Raw genomic sequence first — 18,811 nt, forward strand, 5'->3', positions numbered from 1 at the left:
GGAGTGGAGCTGGAGCGGAACGCTTTGAGCGGGGAGGGAAAACCTCTGTCTCTCCGCTCCGCTCCAAACTTAAAGCTTCCAGACCAGTGAACCTTCATTTAGAAGAGATTCAATCGATAGAGAAGAAATATATAAACTAACTGGCCAAATTTGGCCTGAAATGTAAGTTACTCAACTTTAATAGCTTATTTATTGCGTTGTATAAAAATAATATATAGCCTGTTGATATTCAGTTGAAGCAGCCAATTTTATTGTATCTAATGTTATGTTATGAAACTATGGTTACAATTATCTACGCAAATAATATAATGCATTACAGTGTGTATCATAATGCAGTAAGAGTTTCTCATAAGATTAATAATAATTATTAAATGCATAATTAAGTGCTACCATTTTTAACATCCACATGGTTATATAATGCATTATAGTCTGTGGTTAGAATTATTTCCAAAAGACTTTCTATTTATACATTGTACATTTATTATGCGTTATATATACAGTCTCCATAGAAAGTGTTACCAAACTTTTTTTTTGTCTGTGGTGGTCTGTGGGCGGCGCGCGCACTTCCAGAACTCACGGTGCGCGAAGCGATGCGCTTCATCCGGACGCGTGCTCATCCATGCAGTGGATCTGACCGCTGAAGGGGGTATCTCCTCCCGTTACCTAACCAATGTGATACCCTCCGGCTCTTCGGGAGAGGTGTTCCTCTGTCGTCTCGATTGTCTTCACCTTGTTTACTCTTAACAGCAATATTTCTTCGCATTCAGAGAATAATGGAAGCGCTTGCGACGAGATGCGCACTCTTTCTTGCGCAGATCGCACTCTTCAGTAATACAGGTAGGTAAAGCAGGAATCTCTACTTTACTTTATCTGTTTTTAATAAATCCTTCATTATTGGGCCTATAAATGAGTGTAGTGTATGTAATGCTCCACAGATGCTTAAAGTGCAAGATGTTATAGTTTGCACACAAGCGTATTTCTATTAAACGTGGGGTTCAGACTTTAAACATGATGTATTTCTAGCTGAACGTGATCTATTCCCAAAATTTCAAGTCGTTCTTTCATAATGAGTCATATCGTGGCAATTCAAATATTTATTTTTTGTCTGCTATGTATATCTGCTGCTGTATTGTATTGCCAGTCAATACTGAACAAGAAAGAAACATTGTTTAAACAGAGTCTGTCTGAGCATATGCTTTGTAGTTACATAGAGCCTCTAAATTCATAATCATCAGTTCAATTAATGGATTTTTCGGCACTGTAAAATATTTCAACCCATTAAAATTGGAAACTGTAGTTTAATTGCTGCTTTATATTTTTGTGATGCCAAATTCACAACACTGCTTAGTTCATTCACAGTTTCTGCCTCTTTAAATGTAATTACTGATGAACAAAATCAAGTTTAAACTCAAAAATCAATAACATTAAATAGAAATAACAGGTATTATTGCTAAACAATAAACAAAAACAATGCAATAATATAATGATTTAAATATTTTATTGTGGTCTACCTTTACCCAAGTAAATGGAAGTTACATAGAATAAATAAATAAAAAGTTTAACGTAAAAAAAAACAAAACATTTTTTTGAGTTTCATTATTATGTTGGCAGCTTTATATTTATGTATTTTTTACGCTGGGAAAGATTTGTGTGGCTGAGGTCATTCAGGTTCATCATTCCTAGTATTTGAGAAACTTAGAAAGACAAGATGTTAAACCCTTAAAATCAATTAAGTTATTTTGTAGGCTTATAAGGAGGAGGCTTACATTCTAGAATCAGGATTATGACTCAGATCTCTGTCAACTAATTTTTGCTGTAGTATTATATATATATATATATATATATTAATATGTATGTAGTGCACAGTACAAAGTGAAATGTGCAGTTGTTGCCTCAAAGGTGCACTCAGCAATTTTTGCAGTTTAAGGTTTTGCACATAAAGGAAAGAATACTATGAATACTTGTGAATACTTACAGTTAAGTGACATTTAGTCATATTAGCTGACTGGAATCATATCAGTCTTCAAGAAAAAGCTGTTTTATTCTACATGGAGTGGGTTCCCATTTATGGGCGCTGTCATGTTGAGATCACATGACCAGCGGTGTAATGCAATTGGCTGAGTTACAACCAGTGGCGGCTCATGGGTTTTAAAATAGAGGAGGCACACTAATTGTATTGGTCTGGGATCCCTGCCGATTATTATTATTATTATTATTATTATTATTATTATTATTATTATTATTATTATTATTATTATTATTATTATTATTATTATTATTATTATTATTATTATTATTATTATTAAACTGGTTACTACTACTAATAATCACTAATAACTACTAATATACTAATCAATGCAGCTAGCACCAGGAACAGGTGAAAATTTGTTGAGATTGAATCCAAGACTGTCTATTATAAGGAGAAAAATAATAAATAAAAGAAAAACAGATAAACAGATTCAATGCAAAGCAGCAGCAGTTAGTAAACTTCATTCATCCAGACCAATAGGTGTCAGTATAGTCTAAAACCACTGACAATACTGGAACCAATAAGAGCACAAAAAGGTCACTTCTAAGGTATATCTACCTTATCTTACCTTTAAAATGACTTGTTGGTCTAAACTGTTAAAGAAAAATGAAAGAAATTAAGCCTGTAATAAAAATGTGGCTATTGCTGTTTGTATTTTCATTTGTTATACAGTGCAAGTACCCTATGTGAAAAAAGCGCAACTTGGCTCAAAGTTAACATATGCCACTATTGTTCAAATTGTCCCCGAGCCCAGTTCAGTAGAAAGTGACAAATGCTTATACAAACTCAGACTTCAATCCTAGGCTCATTATTTTGTCTGCTATTAGTTACGAAGTGCCAAGGAGCGACTGATATGCCTGGATTAATCTTTTGGATGCCGTCTGAGACAAAGCCTGTACGAGCTGGATGCCGTCTGAGACAAAGCCTCTACGAGCTGGCCAAAGCCATTTTACTTAGGACTTGGAAAAGCCCTTTTGTAAGTCAGCTAGTGAACCGGGATAGTAAGTCGGTACCTGCTAAAAAAAAAAAAAAACCGCTCAGCTGCTCCTTCGTCCCTTACTACTTTTCTTCTTTTCAGTTTGGTGTTCTAAATGATGCTGTGATGAAATGTGTGGCACAAAGGAATGGCTAAATCTTTAGGGCGCGAGCTAGTGAATGAAATCTCTCTCTCACCATCTGTCTTCCCAAGTGTTGTACTATAGCTAACAAGTTTTTTCCCCTTCTACACTTTTTTGGCACTGCTCTGTTTTTCCACTGAGAAAGTCCCTGTGTTGTTTGTTGGGTCTTGGGTTTGTGACAGATGGTAGTTGCGGACTGTAAAGCTGTCAGTCCGGGGTTCACGCGGCCCCTCCCCTGCCACATGCCTCATGTGTGTCCACCTGTGAGGGACGTGTGGCAGTGTGTGTCTCTCTACATGCTCCAGTTAGTTGTGTGTCCAAGCAGAACTACCGTTTTAGGCTTAATCAGAATCAGAATCAGAATCAGAAGAGCTTTATTACCAAGTGAAGTGGTGGTTAAAGGTGAAGTGTGCCATTTTTCAATGTTAAAATGCATGTCTCTTCCAGAGTGAAACAGGATATGTAGCTAATGGGGAAAATAACTGAACTGGATACATCAGGATTTAATTGGATTGTGAAAAGTGGGCGTTATAGACTGAATGCAAGTTTGGTAACTAAATAGCTGTTTTACTACATTATCCAATAGCCTATGTGGCCTCAGTGATGTCAGCAGAAAAGGAAAGTTGTTTCGCTCATCTGTTTTTGCGCCATTTCTGACAGATTGTGAGTTTGTGCATTAGCTATATTCAATGATTTTTTTTCGGCAGGTTATATCATCACACCAGTAGGTGGCGACAATTTTTGAGTAAGTCACTGAACCGTTCACTCAGATGATTTGTTCAAAAACACTGATTTATTCTGAAAACAAAACATGATTTATGAGTGAGCCACAAGATTATTCACTCAACCGTTTTGTTTGAAAAACATGGAATCATTTATGAAAGAAACAAGTGACTCGATTTATGAGGGAGTCACTTTATCATTCACTTAACAGATTCATTCAAAACACTGATTCCTTCAGGAACGAAACAAGTGAATTGATTTATTAGTGATTCACAAAACGTTCATTCAGCTGATTCATTCAAAAACACTGATTCGTTCAGGAAAAAAAAAACAATTGATTGTTTTCAAGAGTGAGTCAGAATCGTTCACTCAACCAATTATTTCAAAACACTGGTTCATTTAGGAAAAGAACAAGTGACTGGCTGAATTTAGAACAGCGTAGTAGTGTACTATCTTACTATTTTATCGTAGTAAGATATGGTATAAATAGAGTAGTACATTAATCTGAATTCAGGAACTGTTTTTACGATTAAGTCATTGAATTTTTCAGTCAAACAATTCATTCAAGATAACTGACTTATTTAGGAGTCATTGAAATAGTTACCCATTTATTTAAAACACTAATTCATTCAGGAAATGAGACTAATAACTGGCAGAATTTGTAATGTCATTCAACTACTGTTTTTATGAATGAGACATTCAATTATTCAGTCAACCTCTTTGTTCAAGAGCACTGATTCATTCCAGAATAAAACAAGTGACTTTCTTTTTGAGTGATTTATTGAATCATTTACCAATTTGTTCAAAACAATGATTCATTCATCGGCTTCATTTGGGTTTTCATTATTGGAGCAAAAACAGAAAAAATTACTAGCCATATTTTTTTCTGAAATGTAAATCATTCACTATTAACTTCTTTATAGAACTGTATTAAAACATTATCTCACCTGCAGTCATGCTATTGTTATGGATATTTCTTTAACTGATGTAATCTTTGTGTTTGCTTAGTGTTAAAGCATCTGTTTGTGACCAGTGTTTTTCTTTCTTTTTTGCTCTTTGGTGGGGGCACTTGGGGTAGCTTGGCTGTCCAGACCCCCTGTCCGAAAATGCTTGTGAAAACGGTAGCAGATTTCCCCTTGACGGCAGCGGGGGCATTTGATGAACAGATTATTCGGTATTAGGCTCAAACACATTCACTCAGGCATGCGGAGGGGACGCACTGAGCCTCCGAGTCTCCATATGTGGTTTGATTTTTTTTAAAAATCTGTATAAAAAAATGGACCTTCTTTTGCAAAAGTATTGCATTTTCCTGAGAAACTTTGCATTTGCTCGCAAAACTTTTAGTGTTTGTTTGCAAAAATGTTGCAATATAGTTATTGCACATTGCCAAAGTTTTATTATCACTTCATCCCTGATTAAAATGTTAGGATTTTTGTAAATGCATGAGTTTGAACGGTCAGATTAGGTCAGACAAACAATTCCCTCCAGAACACCTTAACATCATAAGACAAGACAAAAACCACTTAAAACCTCTAATTCAATTTCCAGTCTTTCATATGCCATTTCATCTCTTCAGATTTTCCTTTATCTCTAAACCCATTGAAAGTCTGTCTCTCTCTCACTCTGTGTCCCTTGGGAATCTCAGCATCTTCATCTCAGTGCATATTGACAGGCTCTGCCGGGGCCCCAGTGGCTCTCTGCCGGTTGGGTCAGTATCCCTGACTTGCCACTTAATTAATGACAGCAGACTAGGGTTTGCTGTCATGCTACTGAAAGAGCTGCTCCCGTCTGCCATTGGAGAAAACAAGAGCAGGTCTGTTGAGTGCTAGCTTAAGATGCTTTGAGATTCCTTCCTGTTCTTTTCCAGGCTAGAGGTGTGTGGTCTAGATCTCTGCTCTCATTCAATGGACCTTGGAGAGGATGCTGAATACAAATCAAAGTAAAGTTTGGACACTATGATATAGTCGCTTGGTCTCTGACACTGTGTGAGTATAAAGTCTGGGCTCACTGTGAGCACCCAAAGAGAGGACAATCAAATGAGCTTGTGTTTTCTACTTAAATCACTTTTGTTTTTGAAGTAGTTTCAATTCTGTTTGTATAGAATGGCAGCAGGTTGAGGATTAATAATTGATAGTATGTATAGGACTACAAAAGGTTGTATTGTATACTGTCCTGAGGGGCATGAGTTACTCTATACCTTACACAGTATCTTCTGACAAGGATGAAAGCACTCTGGAGTATTAGGAGGTGTGCCTTTATCTATCTATCTATCTATCTGTCTGTCTGTCTGTCTGTCTAGCTGTCTAGCTGTCTATGTGTCTGACTATCTATCTTTCTGTCTGTCCATCTGTCATCTATCAAACTGTTTATATTATACAACTTATTATAAAATAAGTTGTATAATATATATATATATTATAGTATACAAATTATTATAAAAATTATACAGTTTTTGTCATATTTTTTTCCTGATTTGAAAAGTAATTAAAATAATTTCAGCAAACTGTTACAGAGATTTAAGTCTTTCCCCTTTCAAGATAGGAGCTGTACTGTATATGAAATCGCTGCTTGGGGAGTTATGAATATGGCTGTTGAGTGAACTGACTTGTCGTAAAGGGACTTTGGTAAAATACAGTAAAAGTCGGGTTAAAAAGACTTTAAATTCATCAAGACTTGGACTTGGGTTGCCACAGCACAACTATGCTGATGTTGCAGCGCTGCCCACGAGTCTGTCGACTCTGACGAAAGGGTCGGCTTTCAAAGGTTAATTGCAATCTGAACTGATCACAAGACAATCTATACGCTGTTGATGCCTGAATAGACATGTTGACTTTGATACTAGCAGGCTAGTTTTGGTCATATAAACAGGATGTTCTGATCACACAAACACTGAAGGTCTCCTCTTCTACAAGCAGATGACAAAGAACCACATCTGGGTAAGGAGGAGACAGCTCATAAAATAATATTCCAGGTAAAATAATAGTAATTATTTAAGAACTATTTATGGAAATTGAGAAGTGTGAGAAAAAGCTAAAACTTTTCTAAAAGTCCAAACCTTTATGCTCTTATTGATGTCTAATCATGAGAATGAATAATTTCCCTGTTTGTGGTTTTGGCTCTTAGTGAGTGCTGGTGGGCCCTAGATTAAATGTATTTTTGTCTACTCTGGCTCATGCCAAATCAGAGACTCCTTATGTTCCTCATGAAGCCTCAGAGCATGTGGAAATCTGGCTGTAATGATTCGTCTCAGATGTACAAAAAGCTAAAACTTTTCTAAAAGTCCAAACATTTATGCTCTTATTGATGTCTAATCATGAGAATGAATAATTTCCCAGTTTGTGGTTTTGGCTCTTAGTGAGTGCTGGTGGGCCCTAGATTAAATGTATTTTTGTCTAGGCTGGCTCATGCCAAATCAGAGACTCCTTATGTTCCTCATGAAGCCTCAGAGCATGTGGAAATCTGGCTGTAATGATTCGTCTCAGATGTACAGCGCTCTTTCTTCATTGAGAGAATGGCTCTGTATACAAGATGTGCATCTGTGTTGATCATTTCTCAGGATGTTCTTGCTTAGATGTTTTTTTACTGGCATTTTCTTGACAGCTTCTCAGAAACATGACTTGAGTCGATTAGCTTCCAATAACATTCAAGACATTTAATCAATAATTAAGTTCCTTAGTCACTAACTGGATATACCACATTTTAAAATCATGATTAAATGATGGTTAATCTTGATCAAAAATATAAAAAATATATTACATTTATTGAATAATAATAATAATAATAATAATTTGTAGCCGTTCAAAGTTACAGCATAATTTTTTCAATGATCAAGCACAAATCCAGTCTATGCCATCAAAGCCTTTGATAGAGATATTATATTACTAAGGACATAGTTTATCACAGTCACAAAATTTGCCACTAGCACTAAAGACAAATATTTTGTCTTCTCAAAATTTATTTTTTTTCTCATGTTGCGCAATTAAAATAAGTGCAAAAGGTAATTAAAAAAAATAGGTTGGAGCCGTGGCTTAGTGAACATTGAGCTCTGGTGATAATGTGGGAGATTTGACTTTGCATCTGGACCGCATTTGATCACTCCTGTTTGATCTGGTTTCTCTGCACTTTGAATATCAATCTAAACAGCAAAAAAGAATATTTAGTTGGAAGTTGTCTTCAGAATGGGTAGTTAAATTGACAGACATGACTTTTAGAGCACAGAATCATCATTTGCTTTCATTTTCATTCCAGTTTTGCTCTTGTTTTCTTTCTTGCTTTTCTCATCTTTTTTGGACTTTTTTTGTGAAATGGCGTCCCTTTTTACGCCATCAAAGCACTCTTTCTCTATAAACAGAAGGCTCAGATGGACCCCATATTTAAAACATAGCCAATCCAACTATAAATGTTTACTGCTGTTTTGTATTTGAGGCAGAATTGAGTGGTACACTTCACTTTTTTTTTTGACTGAGAACGCTGTTATAGTCACATCAAGAGCTTGAGCTCATATTTAGTGAAGTCAAACATTAGTAAACGCGTAACTTCAGGCAAGTCTTTGTGAAAGAAACTGATCTGAAACTGTGTTCATGGTGGTGGGTGTGAGTTGGCCCAAGGTCCATTTGTTTTCCTGCAGTAGTAACAAAAACTTTTTCTGCATGCTGATTGGCTAAAACATCTTTTTGGCCAAGAAAACCTGTCTAAATGTGTACCGGGGTTGGTATAGTTTTCTTAAAGGGATAGTATTTTCAAAAATCATTTATTTACCCTCATATTGTATCAAACCTATGGGCAGGATACATTTTAAAGAATGAGCTGTGAACTTGAAAGATAGTGATTGAATCATTAAGTAAGATCAACTGGATCAGTCAGATTTATGAACAATTCTTTCAGATTGGTTCACTGATTCATTAAGAAGATCCAATTCAAAAGATTGATTCATTAATTAATAATCAGGGATCACTATACATCTCTCGTGAACACACCAAGGAGGATGACAAGATTTGTTTTTTGTGAATTATGTATTTTTCCATAATATTCATTCATTTAAAAAAGGCATACATTTAAGATTTTTATATTTAAATTGCATACATTTCATAAATGATGCACATTTGTCCGTTTTGGTGTTGTTCTTGGCTTTTAACATTACTAAACATAGTGGCTAATTCAATACCAGCTGACCACAGGATGATGAGAAATAAAGCACGCTTACAACCAGTGTCCTGTCCTTGATGAACCCGGACGCCATCAGTCTTATCGGGTAACACAGCAGGGTTGATGCTGGAATGCACCAGAGCAAGATTACAGTGCAATTAAAAGCACATCCTCTACCCACACACACTTCACCAGCATCACGTCTCACACTCCAACAGAGATTCTGTGTATCCTACACACACTTACACACACCTATAAGCTTCATCTGCTCACTCTGGCAACAAACCGTTTGCTCACTGTGTTTGCTTGCTGGCTGTGTTATTGCTATTGATTTCCATTCAGCCTGCTCAGTAAAATACTCTTCTATAGAATATTTTATATTAGGAGTAATTATTACATGATTAGAAGTGTAACTGTAACTTGAATATGTTTTGGTCAACAGATAAAAGAATAAAAATTGTGACTTTGTCCAAATTTATATGGACCTTACTGTATTCAGTAAGGTCCATATATATTTGGACACTGACACAATTTTCATAATTTTGGCTCAGTATGCCACCAGAATAGAATTAATATGAAACAATCAAGATGAAATTGAAGTGCAATTCAATGGGTTGAACTATGCACATTTGTCCGTTTTGGTGTTGTTCTTGGCTTTAAACATTACTAAACATAGTGGCTAATTCAATACCAGCTGACCACAGGATGATGAGAAATAAATCACGCTTACAACCAGTGTCCTGTCCTTGATGAACCCGGACGCCATCAGTCTTTATCGGGTAACACAGCAGGGTTGATGCTGGAATGCACCAGAGCAAGATTACAGTGCAATTAAAAGCACATCCTCTACCCACACACACTTCACCAGCATCACGTCTCACACTCCAACAGAAATTCTGTGTATCCTACACACACTTACACACACCTATAAGCTTCATCTGCTCACTCTGGCAACAAACCGTTTGCTCACTGTGTTTGCTTGCTGGCTGTGTTATTGCTATTGATTTCCATTCAGCCTGCTCAGTAAAATACTCTTCTATAGAATATTTTATATTAGGAGTAATTATTACATGATTAGAAGTGTAACTGTAACTTGAATATGTTTTGGTCAACAGATAAAAGAATAACAATTGTGACTTTGTCCAAATTTATATGGACCTTACTGTATTCAGTAAGGTCCATATATATTTGGACACTGACACAATTTTCATAATTTTGGCTCAGTATGCCACCAGAATAGAATTAATATGAAACAATCAAGATGAAATTGAAGTGCAATTCAATGGGTTGAACAAAAATATAACATAAAAAGCTTACAACCAATTACAACCATTTTTATGCACCACAGCAGGGTTGATGCTGGAATGCACCAGAGCAAGATTACAGTGCAATTAAAAGCACATCCTCTACCCACACACACTTCACCAGCATCACGTCTCACACTCCAACAGAGATTCTGTGTATCCTACACACACTTACACACACCTATAAGCTTCATCTGCTCACTTTGGCAACAAACCGTTTGCTCACTGTGTTTGCTTGCTGGCTGCGTTATTGCTATTGATTTCCATTCAGCCTGCTCAGTAAAATACTCTTCTATAGAATATTTTATATTAGGAGTAATTATTACATGATTAGAAGTGTAACTGTAACTTGAATATGTTTTGGTCAACAGATAAAAGAATAAAAATTGTGACTTTGTCCAAATTTATATGGACCTTACTGTATTCAGTAAGGTCCATATATATTTGGACACTGACACAATTTTCATAATTTTGGCTCAGTATGCCACCAGAATAGAATTAATATGAAACAATCAAGATGAAATTGAAGTGCAATTCAATGGGTTGAACAAAAATATAACATAAAAAGCTTACAACCAATTACAACCATTTTTATGCACGGACCCCCCCCCCGCCCCCCATTCAGGGGCTCAATTGTAATTAGACAAATAAATATAATCATAAATAAAATGTTATTTTTTAATATTTTGTTGAGAATCCTTTGCAGACAATGACTGCCTTAAGTCTGGAACTCATGGACATCACCAGAGTTTCCTCCTTTGTGATGCTTTGCCAGGCCTTTACTGCAGCTGACTTCAGTTGTTGTCTGTTTGTGGCTCTTTCTGCCTTTAGTTTTATCTTCAGCGAGTGAAATGCTGCTCAATCAGGTTAAGCGCTGCATTTGACTGAATCTAGGCAGAGAGTTTATCCCTGAACACTTCAGAATTCATCCGGCTGATTATTAATGGAAAAAAAGTGGATTACTCTGCAATGGCCAAGTCAATCTCCTGATCTCAACCCAATTGAGCATGCATTTCACTCGCTGAAGACAAAACTAAAGGCAGAAGAACCCACAAACAAACAACAACTGAAGTCAGCTGCAGTAAAGGCCTGGCAAAGCATCACAAAGGAGGAAACTCAGTCTCTGCTGATGCCCATGAGTTCCAGACTTAAGGCAGTCATTGTCTGCAAAGGATTCTCAACAAAATATGAAAAATAAACATTTTATTTATTATTATATTTATTTGTCCAATTACAATTGAGGCCCTGAAAATGGGGGACTAGGTATAAAAATGGTTGTAATTCCTAAGCCTTTTATTTTATATTTTTGTTCAACCCCTTGAATTAAAGCTTAAAGTCTGCACTTCAATTTCATCTTAATTGTTTAATTTTAATTCTATTCTGGTGGCATACAGAGCCAAAATTATGAAAATTGTGTCAGTGTCCAAACATATGGACCTAACTGTGTGTGTGTGTGTATATGATATTTATTTATTTATTTCAGCTTTATTTCAATTGCTGAAAACTGTTTAATAGTTTTACTTTAGAGTATATATATACACACACATACATACATATAAATTTTGTACTAAGTGCAAGTAGTTGCTGCCTTTTTTCTGCGATCCTATCAGCAGGATTTTAACAAAATCACCTCTTGGTCTTTGATATCCTGTTCTCACCTTATGTTGACCGGGATTAATCTTGAGTGCTGCTCTCTTCTGTCTCATCTTTCGAGATGACTCTGTTGTGTGGTTGTACACCTTTAATTTCACTAATGACAGCTGAGGTTTGAAGTGTCCTCTTCTGGCACATGTCTTCAAGGAGTGGTTGTCTTCTCTCGTTCCTAATGCATTAGAGTGGTAAGGAACAAAGGGTCACCTTCCTTACATTACCCTCTTGTTACCTTTCTGTCTTGTCTTGGTTGCTGTTCCTCTTTAAAGTCCTCCTGTCAGTCCTTTCATATCCTTTTGCTGGTTCTTATGGAACCTAAAAATCTTGAGCCAAGATGCTTTGCCTGTTTTTTTGTCATTTACTCACCTGCTTGTTATTACAAACCTATTATTATTCTCTCTATTTGGAAGAACCTTGGGGTCTGAACAACATGAGAGCCCTTTGATATTCATTGTAGGGACTGAGCACTGCGATATTTTTAAAAATATTGTTTTTATGCTCCACAGAAAAAAAGAAAGTCGTACATTTTGAAACACCATGAGGATGACAAAATTTTGATTCATGCGTGAACTGCTCCTTAAAGTGGGTCTGAGAGTTACCTTCAAATGTCTTTACTAAACCAAGTTTTTTTTGTCATAAATATGATGAAATAGCTATAACTATGTTGATGACTGAAGTGAGTGAACAGTTGTATTTATTAACCTATTGCTACCACCATGACAATTTAAACAAAAAAAACCTATACTAATATAGTTATCATTATAGTGTGGATAGACCTTTGTCCTATTGTAATTTGTAAAAATGAAAGGCAAGTGGGTTATAAGAACCACCGTATTGTATGTTTACAGCTTCATATAAGCTTATAAGCTATTTAACTTCAGTGAAATGTCTGCAAAACATTCAAGAAAGTACAGAGTAACCAACCCTCCTCGCCTTGTTGTCTAGTATGCAACAGGTCCTTGTTATATTTAATTTACTCTCTGTTACACCATGTACAAGGAAATCAAGCCCATGCGTAAAGCTCTTGGCTCACATGAGAGCTGTTCATTGGGTGAAAGGGAATATGGGTTCTGTCAGACAAAAGCAATCAGGCAGGCAGCAAGGCGTTACAATGCATGGACCTGCAGTCCATGCATTGGCTCCCACGGCTGAGCCACTGATCTCATTGTTGTGTTTGTATTGATACGGTGAATGGGGCAGGCCATGAGAATGGACATGGGCGCAGTTCAGTGGGGAGGAGCAAGTGAATGGCCGCCTCTCTGCTGACTTCAGAGCTTTTTCATAATTTATTTTCCTTTGTTATTCTTACCTGCGTGGTTTTCAATATGGCTTAATTTTCAGTACGGCTTCTTGCAGCTACAGGATCAAATACAATCACTTGATGATGTTGTAGCTGTTATCTTGTATTGTTGATCTACGTGATCTTGCTCCTATTAACTAGCTAATTTTACATTTTCCTGCTTAAATTACACTATTGATGTAAACTTTTCATTCTCTTACAAAAGTTAACCATGGTTTTACTACAAATAAAACCAAAAAAACAATGGTTACTATAGTTAAACCACGGTAACCACAAATTATGGTTTCGCTACACTAACCACAGTTTAACTGTTGTATTTGTAGTAAAACTGTGGTTATACAAATGGTAATCAAAAAAACCCCCAAAAAAAACAAGGTACAAGGTTACAGTAAAACCATGGTTAATTTTCGTAAGGGTTTACTTAAAGGGACAATTCACCCAAACATAAGGTATTTTTAAATTTAAAAAAGTTTTTCTTTGCTCTTCATTTGAAACTGAGCTTGGCTGAATTTGGAACAGCAAACTAGCATGCTAAAGCTTTTGCCATAATTCTGTCAAATGGTTAGCGGGTTGTTCAATTGGCAAGCTAACAGCTTAGCCTACTAGCTTAGCGTAGAACTAACTTGTTAAGTAAAGTAACTGGCAGAAATAGTATGAGCATTGTGTTAGTAGCTATGCTATTCCATATTTAGTCCTTTTCTAAACTAGTTAGCACTACGCTAACAAGCTTGCTAATTGAAGGTACATTCGGCAGTTTCTAATAATACATTTTCCATTAATTACAAATAGCCTAACATGTAATTAAGTGCTTGAAAATATTTTACATTAGTTCACACTTGAGTATATTATTTCTGTGATAAGTGTTCTTTTTAAAAATATGCTAAAGTGTACTTCTATTTCATGGTTACACAATCAGTAACTCTATGAATTGTATTTTGGCACAACTTGTGGTTACCATAGTCATTTTTGTTAGGGTAATCTAAAGAAACAAAATAAACTTCATTGTTGTCAATATTCCCAGAGCATGCTAAATTAGTTCAGAAACCCTGGGTGAGCTATAATTAGCATGTATGACTAGACGTGGCGCTCTGATACACTGTAAAAGTGTGTAGACGTTTGTATGGCCTAACAGGTGCACAGACTGTCTTGAAAGGACCAAAACCAATGTGTAGACAGACAGACAAAAGCTAACAGAAAGATGAGCCAAGACTGTACTTCTTTTGCTAGTGAATAGGCGGGCAGTTTCTCTCGGCAAGCCTGTTCAGTGTAGGGTATCCTAACTAAAGGTGTAAAGGTGTTTCATGTCAAAGCCTTTCTCCCAAGGGACAGGGCCCTCTTTAAGGAGGTTTCTTTCATCTTTTAAAAGCATTAACATGGTCAGGTTTGGCAGTAGACTGCTGGAACCAAAAACCTTGTTGACTTAAAAGGAACAGAGGGATTGTGTGGTTTAACAAAGTTTAACTTGTTGACAGCTTAATAGACTTTCTTATCAGTCCTAGAATTAAACAGTGGGCAGTGACAAAATGTCACTGTCTTAAAGGCAACATATTTCTCTTGGTAGTCATCTTGGTAATTGCCCAGGACAGCTGTTTTCTGAGTGGGTACAATTCAGCTCCTATTTACATGAATGGGGAAAGACTGAAATCTCTATAACTGTTGTTGACATTATGTTCAAATTCGACAACAAAGTCATTCTCAAAAAAAGGTGATTTTTCAGATTTTTCCTCCCCATTTATTTTATTTTATTTTATTTTACTATTATTTGCAATTAAAAATAATTTAAAATCCAATAAAATTCCAATAAAAATAATTTTCGAAGATGGTTTTAATATAATTTCAAAATGCAAAGCATTTAAGTCTTAAGACTAAGCAATTAGTCTAAAATCAATCAATTATGGCAAATAAATACCTGTAAATAGTAGAATAGTAGAAGTGGCATACCAGATCAAGGAAACAAAGTTTTTTAGGCACTTGACAAATTCAAATCACTAAAAATATAATAATATAAAATCTACAAATTAATATGTAGTATGGTGGTTTTTACATATTTTAATATGGAGTATATATGGACTAAATACTCAAAGGACATGTTTGTTACCGTACTTTACCAGGAATGACCCTGGTATCATAAATATTGCTTGTTTAGCTCAAATCACTCAGAAGGCTGGTCAACTGGATATACTGTATATTCTAAAGTAAACCAAAACTGTCATTAAAAAGGCAATGTCTCCATCTCTGTTATAGTTGACTGCTTAGGATGTCCTGTCTGTCCGATTTGTTCTATTTTCGTTTGTCAATCTGCAGTGATGAGCCTGAAATGGCACAGATTGAGTTATGGACAGTTATGGATCAGAGGTCCGACCCACATGCACTAGGCATGCAGGCTAATTATTTGCTAGTTAGAGCATTGGCAGAAGGCTTTTAGAGTTTATATGCCTCTCCCACTGCATCTGCTTCTCTGTTTGTTTACTAGAAGTCAGTTTTGGAGTATTAAGAGAATACATAATTAATCCAAAAAGTAAAATTCATGTTGTTCCAAACCCATATGACTTCAATGGAACACAAAAGGAAAAATAATAACTCTTTTTTTTTTTTTGTATTACATAAAAAGAATGTCATATGTATTTGGAATAAAAAGAGTAAATAGTGAAAATGCATTTTTCTTTGAAATGCAAAAAAAAAAAAGAAGAAAAAAAGATGTTCTCAGAAACAAACTGAGGTAGAAGGAAATTCCATTACATTTAATGGCAAATAAGTTCTTTTGATAGTCAAATAGGATTCAATAGAAAAAAAGAGTAAATTGTGGGACTAAATGAATCCAGTAGTATTTCGACAAGGATTGATTTGATGTATTGTCTCCTATATAGCATGTAATTGGAGGACTTTATGTTTAAAAATGAAAAAGGCAAAAAAATGGCCAAAGCTTCCTGATCAGCAGGAGACCAACATTTTGAAAGATTTGAGTGATTATGAGGAAGAACTTTGTGGATGAACTTTTACCGCATGACCTTAAAGTCCTGGGTGACGACCTTCTGACAATAAAGGAGACCTTTTTTAAGTCAAGTGAATGAAACCACCAGGCAAAAGACTGAACAAAGAGAATAATAGAGGTTGCCTTTCTGCTCAGCGTCTCCTGAACTCACATTCTCTATGATTTCCATATTGTTCTTACAATCTGATGCATAATTGCTTTTATCAAATAATTATGCCATTTGATTTTGGCACTGTCACTTCCCCAACAGGATTCTGTGGCGGATTACAACCTAACTGCAGTGTTTCAAACCATTAATACTGGAATAAATCCAAACACGTCATTCAGGACTTCGCTCTCTGTGGTAGAGCGAATGTTTTGACAGCAGGTCACAGCAGGTCAAGACATGATTTAGCTGCTGCAAGAGGAATTTTAAAGATTGATCTCTCTTTTTGAAGAAGCTGTCCTGTTTTATAGCTGATTTGAACTTTTAACCAATATTTGCAAGCCAAATTTTGAATAAAAATGCCATGTTTTAAATCCAAAGTTGCAGAAGGTTTGGACTTGAGAACTTATAAGACCTCTATCTGTCAGTTTTAACTTGGCTTAAAATCAATAAATACTGTATATTCCTATTGCTATGCATATACAGTGGCATTCCTGAAATTCAAAATATAGTATAATAATAATACTAATAATGAGATTTATGAATTTTATGATGTAAGATGAATAAGAAATATTTAAGATTCAGCACTAGGTCACTAATCAAATTATATAATTACAATTTTTTTTAAGTATTATATTAATATTTATTTTAATATATGTATTATTTATAATAAATATTTAATTTCTTATAATTAATATATGCATTATTTATAATAATTATTTAATTATTTAAAATAAAAGCAAAGGGAGCATAACATATACTAAGCTTCTTGATTTTTTTTCATATCTTTGCAAAATGTAAATTATATTCTCACCCAGTTCTGTTCTGCTAAATGCATCTATAAAACATATTATATACAGAAACAATGTGTATTACGAAAAGTGTTATACTAACTTTTTGAAGTTTCTTTTTTTAACCCTCCATTCAAATAGTTTTCCTGAAAATATAATTTGTAATGAAAAAAAAGTATGAATGCAAAATACTTCTCTTGACTGTTTTATTCAGTTAAATATTTTTATTAAGCAAGCATATTTATTCATTCTGATGGAATAAACTGATATTTTTTCAGCAGATGTATCAGAAGCATATGGATTCAGATCACAGAAGAAACTCTCAGAGAACATAGACTGGTCATACGCGGGTGAGTGTTGAATTCTAACTGTACTTACATTGTTTATTATCTCTGCATAGTGATCATAGCGATTAGACTTCTGTCTGTATAAAAGGCCTGCCAGAATTTCTATAGATGCACTCTGAACTGAAGCGCTGGTGGCATCTTCCCCCATGCCAGTGCAGGTTTAGGGATCATCTTTGTCTAAGCATGCAGGGCTTAACGCCACAGATTAAACTCATCCGTATCTAACTGGGCTTTCCGGGTTAATATGGCCTAAATTACAGGTCCTGTCTGATCTCGCCCAGCCAATGCATATCAATGTTTACAGGGTGTGTTTGGGCTTTCATGAACTATGACTCCAAGTTGTGGATCCTTTGTGTTGTTCATCTCTGCTGAAACTGACTTCATGCTATGTTTAATCCCAGTATTTCCATGGAAAACCTGATTTTATTGGATTTGATTATTAATGTTTATTAATAATAATAATAAACATTAATTTATTATTAATAATAAATTGTTTTCTGATTAATTTTTTGTAAAAAAGTGTATAGGGTCGCTAGAGACCCGAGGTATGTAAATGTGTAAGTATTTTTTCCTGCGCAACTATATTTACATATCTGATGACTCAATATGTGCAATGCATCTTTTTTCCTCAAGGTGGCATTGTTTGATCTATTGCAGCAGTTAGATCATCCGTGCTGGATATATTGGTCCGGGTCGCTAAAGACTCGAATATGTAATAATGATTGGCGAAACATTCATGCATTTAAGGGTTAAGTGTCTTTATAATATAGTGTTTGACAGTGTAATCTAAGTTTAAAAAGACAAATTATGAGTTTTTAGATGCTTTAGGAGACATATTGTACACTTTTGGTTGTAGTAATTTAGTTTTACATAATTTCCAGGATTTTCTCTGATCCTGTTTAGGCTGTTCTTGATGACACACCTTTAAGACTTTATGCAAATGACCCATTGTGATTGCCTTTGAAATAAGTAAAAACGCCCAGGGCAAGTCTCTTTAAATCTGGAGGCTTGTATTTTAGTGTGTTGAAGGTTGTAATGTCAATACAATGACCATTTATAAACAATTAGCATGTAGCATTTTAGTTTTCATGCATTGAGGAAGGAGTTTTGCATTAGAGTATATCTTTACAGAACATCAAAAGACCCTTGCTAATATAGAACGTTCTCAGAAGTTTGGCTAACGTTCTGGTAAGGTCCTCTCAAAGTTATGAACAAACATTCTTCCAGTAACAGTAATAGAATGTTGTTTTTTTAATAACATTCCCAC

General features: G+C 35.3%; 1 protein-coding gene across 1 annotated transcript in view; it reads left to right on the forward strand.

Annotated features, from left to right (window-relative positions):
* Positions 1-646: 646 nt before the first annotated feature.
* The window catches only part of LOC107753671 (receptor-type tyrosine-protein phosphatase zeta-like), a 50,990-nt gene continuing 32,825 nt past the window's right edge, over positions 647-18,811 (forward strand). Inside the window, exons 1-2 of the mRNA XM_016569872.1 lie at positions 647-837; positions 17,476-17,547. Of these exons, the coding sequence (XP_016425358.1) occupies positions 774-837; positions 17,476-17,547 (136 nt within the window). The 5' untranslated portion in view covers positions 647-773. The remainder of the gene's footprint in view (positions 838-17,475; positions 17,548-18,811) is intronic.

The sequence above is a fragment of the Sinocyclocheilus rhinocerous genome, unplaced genomic scaffold, assembly GCF_001515625.1.
Source record: "Sinocyclocheilus rhinocerous isolate Xijiao unplaced genomic scaffold, SAMN03320098_v1.1 scaffold200, whole genome shotgun sequence".
Lineage (NCBI taxonomy): Eukaryota > Metazoa > Chordata > Actinopteri > Cypriniformes > Cyprinidae > Sinocyclocheilus > Sinocyclocheilus rhinocerous.